The following is a 10,108-nucleotide window of genomic DNA, read 5'->3' as shown; positions in this document are numbered from 1 at the left end:
GAATGCGGCTGAATCTGGATAGATCCGGTTCAATCCGGTTGAATCCGGTTGAATCCGAATGAATCCAGTTGAATTCGGATGGCTCCGATTGAATCCAGATGGCTCCAATTGAATCCGGATGAATCCGGATGAATCCGGATGAATCCGATTGAATCCGGATGAATCTGATTGAATCCGGCTTGAATCCGGTTGAATCCTCCTTGAAGAAATTCCAGTTATCTTGGATTTGGCAACAAAGGAAGCTGAATTAGACTTGTACTTAAGAAAAGAAAAGAATCTATTGATTTAACTCGTATAAGGCGTAGAATATAAGACAACGACATTCTTCAATTGCTTGTATGAGTATACCTTTACTCTTCACGTTGCTATGAACTGTGATGTTTACAGCGCATGAAAATGAAGGAACCTTCGAAGTCGGATAGAAAGATGATAAGAATTAGCTACAACTTTGACACTCCGCTTGACAGCAACTGATTGACATATATTTTATTTTGCTCCTCTTTTCCCAAAAATGTAACGTCACAAATCTTCCGCACTCAAGCGTTCCCCGCACTCCTCGGTATCTTCTAGCAGCGATTCGGAAGGATTTAGTCCGACCGAACAGAACGCGTTCGCCTCCGCACCCCCGTTGCCGTCCTTCCCCTTCCGTTGCTGCCAGTACGCAATCCACTTATCTTCTTCCGCCTCCTGTCCCGTTCCCTCCTCCTCCCGCTGCCCGGGATGGCGGATATCGGTAACTTCCGCCGCTTCTGTCGCCATCTTACCTGGCTGCTTCTCCCCCTCCTGCCCCTTCCCTGCGGCCACCGGCGACGGGAGGAAATCCGTGCCGCCGGCAATCAGGTTAGCGAACACGCTAATTGAATCTGTCACCGTTCGGTGGGCCGCGCCCGCTTTCGGTGGGCCATTTTCTGCTCCTTCGGTGGTAGTTCCGCCGCCGGTAAAAGGTCGCCCCGCCAGCACCGCCACCTTCACCCCGTCGGGTGGGTTCTGCAGCAGGTACTTGTTCGTCTGCGCTTCCTGCTTGAGGTAGGACTGGAACTCGTGCCTGAAGTAGTCATTGATCAACCGCCAGATGCCGGTGCTGTAGGCGAGAATGACGGCGATGAAGAAGAAGCTGCGAAAGGCGAGCTGCAGCATGATGTTGGCTAGTTCTAATGTGTTATGTGTATCAAAATCCACTAACTATCGTCCCCGGTAATGTCTTTTGCGCTTCACTTGACCCCAAACGGTTTTGGTTTCCAGGTTTCGCTTAACACCGCACTACGAAAAACATTCACACCCACAGAGCGCGCTCTACAGCTCGTCCTCAGCGTCGTCGTCCTCGGCGAAGATGAGCGAGCGCAGAATTTGGTAGGATTGCTGCATCTGCGGCCAGGCTATCGTCATAAAAACCACGACCGTGTTGGCGATTACGAACAGCTTCATCATTTCGATACCTGCAGAAAAAAAGCAATCGAGCAGTTAGAAAGCAATCGAACGGGGGCGGACGTACACGTTGACGCTCCCGGAAGATACCAAGAACCCGGCATCACTTGTTTGTGTTGTCGCTTTTTTGCCAATGCGCTATCTTTCGAATCTCCTCTCTTTTTTATTTGCTTAAAAAAAAACGGAGGAATCGAATAAAACTCCAAAAGACCAACGAACGTGCTTTGATAGCGAGACGTTTTAATTTCCTTCCTCCATTTATTCGCTTTGTTTGCGATTGCCTCCAACTAGTTTTCAACTTCGATCGTTTGAGGCACTCATAGTCTCTTTGCTTTGGAGATGACACCGGATGTCGCAACAAGGTTGAACATATAGTGAGGAACTAGCCTGAAGTCCAGTTGGACGTTGGATGCAGCACTCCGAGGAGTTCTTCAATTCTCAGATTCTAAGAAGTCTAACTTAGACTCACAAACTGTTAGTCAGCTGACAGTGATGGAAGAAAAAGCAGAGGAGACGCCTATTGAGAGCGCGAGAATTATCGAATCGAGAATCGAGAAGTCGATATGTAGAAAGGAAATGTTACCATATTGAACTGTCGACTAATGTCCCATATTCTTACTCGATTTACAATACAAACTGGTTCTGGTAGGAGATAGTTGAAAACTGTCAAAGAGGATTGACGATATGGACCACTAATCGGATCGTTACTATGAAGTATGTCTCCAGTTCATCAGAAGAGTACATACCAGCTCTCAGCATATATTTTGTGTCAAGAGCGCTTTTGAACTCCTGACTCGGAAAATGACCACTGGGGTAGATGAAAAACTTCCGAATCCGTAAGAACTACCAAGGCGAAGACTAATACCAAGAGATTTCTGGAAAATATCCGCATCCGAAAGAACTATACTAAGTCCAAGACTAAAACCAGGAGATATCGGGATCCTGGTATTCGTTGAAGATATTCTATCGAAACAAGTGAACGTGGGAGTCAAATCCTGGGCTCAACTTGGGGTTCGAATCGCTATGACGACTAGCAACACTTTTACCCACTCTTCAATCTTTTGGAATTCGAACCCATGGTTAGGATTCAAATCTCTTTACATATCTCTGAGTCATATCTTTTAAAAGAGTTGTTATTCTCATCGCTAGTTTGCAGTGTGGTTGTAAATAAACTTTGGAAAATGTGAGTTCATCATAGTTCTCAGTTTCAAGGTAGCCAGTGTTTGTTCCCTGGTATCAAACAGTTTTGAAAATTCAATCGGAGAACGTAAACAAACTTGGGCTACAAGCACACAACGTATGTACTTGTTTTGAAAATGTATTTTGGACTACAAAAATCTTGTAATACTTTGTTTTTCTTCTCGCTCAAGTAATTCCTTGATTTGGCATACTCAATTTTGTAGCAAGCCCATCCAGAGATAGTTCACCATATGTATTAGAATATGTCTTCTGTGATGAGATACTTTTCTCCATTCCTTTCGAAGTGAATGAATATAAAACGGCACGACAACATATCTCCGTTCAACTGAACCGCTCTCTTCTGTATCTGCTTCTGTATCTGCTGTGGTCTATCCGTCGATATGTGTCTCTTGTCACACCGATGTCATTTGTATTTTTGTACACTGGTCAATAAATTTGGTGAGCAAACATTTGGCTTCGCAACCCCGCATCTCACTGCATTATGGATGGGATGGAGTGAAATGGAGCGTTTAGGGGGAAAGGGAACCCGCTCGCCCTTTCTCTGCCCTATTTTGGGTAAGTTGATACTCACACCCACACACACACCCACACTCTATCCGTACCTTGGCGAATGCCATGCGGCCATGGATGAAGTGGGAAGTGCGAAATCCAATCAATCCCGCCCATCCCGCCCTTTGACCTGCCGTTGGTCGTCTTGTGGGCTCGTGCCGGGAAGGATCATCACGTCACCCGTTCCCGCCGACTCATCTTCACCCTCTCCTCCTCCTCCTCCTCCCTCCCCCCCACCAACACTCACCTTCCTCCGATCTCAAGTATTTGCCAAATCCGGCATTCGTGTCCTCCGCGTCCGGGTCCTGCAGCGCTCGTTGGCCACCGCCTGCCTGCGGGCCGTCCCCCCTTGCCGGGCCGCCCTTCCGCTGCTGACCAGCACCGTCGAGCCGTCCACCGCGGCGAGTCCCTGCCGCCGCCTGTCCCTTGCGCGCGCCAGAACCGGCTGCCGGTGGCATGTTCTCGAGTCGGGCCGCTGTTTTCCTTCGATTTTCTCCCCCCCCCCCCCTCCCTCTCCCCCACACCGTCGCTGCGCTGCGTCCCTCTCCCCCGCGATACCTATATCTGTACTACACGGCGCGTCTTTGCTATCCACTAGCGCTACAGCGTTTTACTGGGCGCTGGTCGTCGGCTTAGGGCAGCTTCCTGTACCCATACCGCTTCCACCCATCCCCCTCCCCTCCTTTTAAGCGCACTGAGCAGGATTTGTTTGTTATTCCGACGTGTTTTTGCCACCCAAAAGCCAACAGCTGCTCGGGGGAAAACAACCTGCAAAGAAAGAAAGGGGGGGGGGGAACAAGTTGAAAACAAGTAATATCAGTAAAGCCCAGCAGCAACTTCATTACGTTGGTCGAATGTTTGTTGTTACCGGTTCGGTTGTGTTTTATTTTCTTTTCTTTTTTTTTTCTGTGCACTAATCAATAACCTACGCTCCTGTTTTAATTCCTATAAATTGGTTTAGGGAAAATGCAATTCTGGTCTAAAACTGGAAAAAGTGCAGAAGATGATCATCCCCTCTCCGAGAAGAACGATCAAAATACACTTCGTTTTGATGGGATTTATATTTGGTTTTGCGTGTTTTCAAAAATAAATGCCTCAAAACGGAATGTGTTTGTTTCTAGCGCCTGTTTTTGTGCTATAAATTGAGCTTAAACTTTCCTTTTTATTCCTAATAGCTATTTATAACTTTGTCATACCTTTTTTTTAGTGAAATGCTTTAACATTGATCGATTATTTTTATGAACCATTGAAAACAACTCATCTGCACATGATTTTGCATTCGAAAAAATAGACTTAGCTTTTGTTTCCTACTTTTTATTAATTGTTTTTGACCCTAATTGTTTCGTTAATCCAATCAGTTCGACCATTGGAAGGCATCCCCATTACGTGACGGAGCTTAAAGTTTTGTTTTTCGTCTTTTGAGGGTTGAAATAAAAAGTTTGAAATGTATTTCGACCAATCTATAAAACCGTTATAAGCATTTCTCGAGGCTTGTGCCTTCAAACTTGTCAATATTATGGTTTTGTTTTCTAAGTTAATTCTTTGAGTTGGCGATGTGGTGGTAAACATTTTGATAGCTTCAAAGACGGATCTTTGTAGTTGATAGGCGCAGCGAGCATGATAACCTCCGCGTGGGGCTTGGATCTGATAACAGGGGTTTACAAACGGCAACCCCCTACCCCCCGAACGCTGTTGGGTTCGCATACAAGCACGTTTCGTACGAAGGAATCTCAATCGAAAAGGAATCATCATAATCGTCCCGTCTTTTGTGAGGCCCGCGAGTATTGTGCGACATATTCTGTCCGGGAGCGTCCGTTGCGAGGGTTGCGTCACGTGAACCCTTCCGCCGGATGGCCAGCTGCGGCATGTTTTGGCCCCCCCAGTCCTTTCCCCCCCCCCCCCCCCCCCCCCCCCCCCGGGAGGAATCCAACAGTAAGGTTGTGTGTGTGTGTGTGGGACGAAACTTTAATCAATCATCGGGCCGTCAAGAAGGGAAGCGGACGAGCTTCTGCTAGACGACGATGCCTCGGCAGACGTGTGACGGCTTCAAACGTCGAAAGGATACCCCGAAACACGAAACGCTGGGTGTATTGGTGGGGTGGGGAACAGAGGGGTTCACATTCTGCGCAAACGGATGACGAGGATTCGGAGACGCTCGCAAAACCAAACCCAACGGATGCCGACGGATGCTTTACTTTCCGCGCGATAACGCTCCCAACATTCCTTCAGTGTGTGTGTGTGTGTGTGTGTGTGCCACGTGGCCTTACGGTGAAAAATGTCCATCTGGCGGAGCGAACCATGCGCCGCCTTTCCAATCCGTGCGGGTAAACAAATGCAGCCCTTCAGATGGATTCCATATTTATTTACTTCATTCTTCCGTTAAGTGGTGAGCGAGTTGGAGTTTGGAGTCGATTTTCCCCCCCTCGAACCCGTCGGAAAATGTTGCTCCCGATCGAGCAACGTGATGGGCAGACACTACCCACAAAATCAACTCTTGAATGCACAACCCCCATCACTCCCCCGCCTCGTTCGGTGCTTGTTGCTGTGTTGACATTTCACTTCCTGTTTCGCGAACCGAAAGGACCTCGCTTCCCCCCCCCCCCCCCTAATCTTGGGGGAGAAAGTGGCGGGAGGGGAGGGGAAAATTTTATTAAAGCCGCCTATCGTTCTCATTCTTCAACTGTTTTTATTTGGGTTTTTTTTTGGATTATTTTCCGAGGTGGGAAAGGGATTTTCGTAATACAGTTTAGCTTTCGCGCGGAGAAAGAGAGACGGTAGTTTTCCACTTTGGAAGAATAACCTCAGTTCTATGTTTTGTGTTTCGTTTTGATTTGAGTGAATCAAAGAATTTCATTTCATTTTCTACTACGTTGACTTCTTTTATGATGTTGTTCAGATTTCGTTACTAGTAAAGGGTGTTTTCAGTTTTTAATTCACTTTAATTTGTTTTCGATCCTTATCCAGACGGTTTTTTGTTATCTTCATACTAATGTTTTTTTTCTTCCTTTTTTAATCCTTACAGGTATATGCAATGGGCTTCGGATATGGAATTTGATTGATGTTTGTTAAATGAACCATTGAAACCAACTTGTTGATGTGTAAGTATCTACAAGTTTTGCTTTTTCGTGTTCTTTTCACATCACGTAATCACTTCACAATTTCTTAAACCACTGTTTGTTTGTCGTCGTTTTAAGTAAAAAAAATTCTAAAACTTTACTTCTCTCAAGTTTTCATATACATTTACCTTATGATTCAACTGTTTTTTTTTTATGTTTCTATGGAGTTCAACTTTGCATTTTACTGCCCTTTTCACTCATTTACGCCCTCACTGGCAGACTTACGCTGTACTACTGACTGGTTTGGTACGGTTTCCTCCATTACTCTCGCTGCGCACACTAACTCGATAAACGAGCAGGAGACCTTTCAAACGCCCCGGAAACCCCACCTCGACCGGGGGTTGCTGCGAACAGTGCGAATGGAAACCATTGAAGTTTTGAGCTGTGCTGCGCTGTGACGTTGGTCGTCCTGTAGCTCGTTTTACTTTGCGAAGTATTTTACTGTGAGTTTTGTGGTGTTCTTTTCTTGTGTTTTTTTTTTGTTATTGTACGTTTGTAATAAATATAACCGATCGATGTCATAACTGGGCAACAATCAGCAAAGTCATTGAAACGTTGAAGGTTAAAGGTTGAATACGGATGCACAGCGAATAGGTGTCAAATTGATCAATTTATCTCGAATTACGCTAACAGTGTACACTCTTCCCTTCTTTTATTCCAATTTTGCGAACAACTCTTTCATTTTTCGAACATGAGAGCAGCCATTTGTTGGTGAGTAGGAATGTAAATAAACCCCACGGGTTTCCGTAATGTTGCTCCCGGCACACTGTGGGTGTCATGGACGTTGACACATCGTTTGTGTCACAACCTGTGACCTGATCCCCACCCTCTCCTCCCCGCTGCCCGGGGATGGAGATACACAGATCGGATAGGACACATGTGCACTTGATACGCGCGATGCATTATTGGAGTGTCGATGCTGCCGTAGCTCGAACACACTTTAATCCTCTTATGTAATCGGATTACATGTGTCACCCCGCCGCCTTTGCGGTCCGTTGTTCGGCTCCCATCGCTACCAATCACACACACACACGTACAGGGTTGACTGCCTCAACTGTCTCGTGTGGGATGGATTGGAACCAGCTGGACTCCGGGTGGAAGGATCTTCTCCGCCGAGTTGTTCTACGGCCCGATACGTGTTTCATTCCTTCAGCAGAACGGGCGAGTGGGAAGATGGGATATTCCAATCGTGGAACAACCAGCGCGCTCTCCCGAAATAGAACGATCCGAGCTGACATGGGCTGCAATTTTACATGATTTTCTTCATGTTGATGCCCGTTTCGTTTTCGGAGAAATACTACCCAACAAACAAAAACGGTGTTCTACATGATTGGTACTTATCATTGATTGTACCGACAGAAATTCGAAGAAAATTGACCGTCGACGAATTGTATTGAATATTTAAAATATGCTAAACTGAATGTTCATCTATTTTTTCGATTCATTTTATAAGTATTTATTTTTGCTTTTGTTTCAGATGTATCTATAATGTTTAATTCATGTATAGAGTACTGCTTCGAAAACACTGTCGAATTTCTACTTGCAATTTCAATATTCATGTTAGTCAATATTTATATTTATTTCAAAACATTTAGGTAACATCTTAGACTACTTTTTCTAATAAAGTTTTGCGTTGTCAACTCTTCGATATTTTCCCGTAAACGTAAGAAATATCACTTCTTGTTTCATTACTACTACGGATCGCTATCACTATCTTGTTGAAAAGTTATCCTCTTTCGAAACTACTCCTACCAATCAGCGCTCACTGTTAAATCTTCTCTGATTTTACAAACTCATTTTGTCAGATAGGTTTCAATTGTAGTCTTTGCTTTTACCTTTTGGAAAAGTGTATTTCAACTTTAAATGTTCTGTATTTATTAATAACTCGGTGGATGGGCTGCTTTTGCTTTTCATTTCTAAATTATCACTAAATTAAGTTTGACATATTTGTCACTGCGCTTTTCATCGGGTTTAGTTCTATTTGAAGCTTTAGTATTACTCTAGTAATTCCGCCTATGTAGTAGAGTGAATCTAAAATTAATGATTGCGGTGTTCTTTGAACGAGCTGAGCTTTGATGTTTACTTCATTTCATTTAATTGATTTCATTATTGTAATAGACACTTGGAACATGATTGAATTGTGTATTCCACCGAAGCTGAGATTTTTCTGAAAGGCATGTGAAAGATATGCTGTCAATTCATCTCCGCACAACAAATCGCACCGATTCGTGAGGAAACGCGAAGCGATCTGTCACACCCAGCGTTTATTCGGTGGCATTCGAAGAGGGTTCCGCCAGCAATTGGAAACAATTTATCAGCAAATGAATGTATCCCACCGAACCTCCTCGCCACCCGAAACCCGACACCTGTGGTCGCCCCTTCCCCTTGCTGCGAAGTAGCGAAGACGTCATCATAAAGCCATTAGAGCAGTGAAGTGTGTCTCAGCACGGCTGTATCCGGCGGAAGCGCATGCGGTACACCTTTTTCCTCCCCCCCCCCCCCCCCCCCCCCCCCCGGTCTTGGTGTTCGGCAGCCCACAGACGAAGGTGAAGGTGTGTGCGAGAAAGTGGTCACTGTGAGAGCAGGGGCAAAAGATGGGTGTCGGGCTCGAATGGAGGTTGGGGAAATTTTCCATACCGACGCCGACGCTTGAACAGCAGCTGAAGCAGAAATCTCATCTGTTCTCTACAACTCCCCAGACAATCCTTCCGCTCTTACATAACCTCTTTCTCCTGTTCCGTGTGCGGTCTTGTGTGGATGGTTACAAAGAGGATACCGGCGATATTATCTTAAAATGTTCCTTACTATCTTGCTCGTTTTTCCTTAACTGTGGATATGTTTTCATATACGATTCCTCCCCCCTTCCCCCCCCAAAAAAAAAAGAGCGATTATTCTCGACAATTTGCAGTTAGCGCAATTTAACGGTTGACGTGTTGGCAATTATTTCCGACCGTACATTTGACGGATTGACTTACGGATCTCTTACGTAACACAATGGATTAAGTAACGCGTGCTGTTCTAGTCAGAATTCTGTTAGAATCCCATCCAGATCATTCCACTAACGCTAATGCTATTATACAGTTAGCTATTCCTTGTATCTCATTTACTTTGGAATATACATTTTCTACCAAATTTAGTTTCATAACCAATGTCATCTCTTTTCTCTAGTGTTGGTCTTGAGTAATTTCTGAAATAAATAATTAAAATTTTAGTTGTGTCATTCCGATTCAGATTCATGAACCTGAATGACTCTTAGCTTCGGTTTCGAAACACACGAATCCCAATGATTCATTGATATTAAAAGAACAGCAAATTTAGGTAAAAAAAATAGGAAGAGATACCCTTTTTTTGATTGTTTGATTCACGCCACTGAAAGAACCATGAAAGTTCGTGAAAGATTCACTAAAGATTCATTAAAGATTCATGAAAGATTCATAAAGATTAATTAAGATTTCGTAAGATTCATCAACGTTTTAAGATACGAATCCCAAAAGATTAATTAATCAATTTGAATGAATCTTATGTAAAAGATTCATGAATAAATCTAAATGAATCTTATGTAAATGATTCATGTGAATGTATGCAGCCTAAAGATTCATAGGGCACAACACTAATTACACCTTTGATAGATTGGTAGCTTGCAACCATCGTAGGTTTTACTGGATTTAAAGTTTCCTAACACTATTTCTCGATACACGGCATGTAACTTTGTAGAAAACAATCACAGTTAATCGAAAATATCTCTAAACTGTGATTAAAACACAAATACAACAGTATAACAAAAGATTTTCACGATTTTAAGTAATATATTATATCGT

The 10,108-nt window shown here is 44.1% G+C and overlaps 2 protein-coding genes across 2 annotated transcripts; both read right to left on the bottom strand.

Annotated features, from left to right (window-relative positions):
* Positions 1–469: 469 nt before the first annotated feature.
* LOC131268848 (uncharacterized) lies at positions 470–1,279 on the bottom strand. Its single transcript, XM_058271133.1, has one exon. The coding sequence runs from the start codon at positions 1,135–1,137 to the stop codon at positions 520–522; it is 618 nt and encodes a 205-aa protein (XP_058127116.1). The 5' UTR covers positions 1,138–1,279; the 3' UTR covers positions 470–519.
* On the bottom strand, positions 1,147–3,653 carry LOC131268850 (uncharacterized). The gene is made up of 2 exons (XM_058271134.1): positions 3,422–3,653; positions 1,147–1,436 (listed from the first exon to the last, which is right to left on the bottom strand). Exons 1-2 carry the CDS (start codon positions 3,630–3,632, stop codon positions 1,294–1,296), a joined length of 354 nt encoding a protein of 117 aa, XP_058127117.1. The 5' UTR covers positions 3,633–3,653; the 3' UTR covers positions 1,147–1,293.
* Positions 3,654–10,108: the final 6,455 nt, after the last annotated feature.

Source organism: Anopheles coustani, chromosome X, assembly GCF_943734705.1.
Source record: "Anopheles coustani chromosome X, idAnoCousDA_361_x.2, whole genome shotgun sequence".
In the NCBI taxonomy this organism is placed as follows: Eukaryota; Metazoa; Arthropoda; class Insecta; order Diptera; family Culicidae; genus Anopheles; species Anopheles coustani.
The sequence above is the reverse complement of the archived record's forward strand: the minus strand, read 5'-3'. Positions and strand labels throughout refer to the sequence as shown.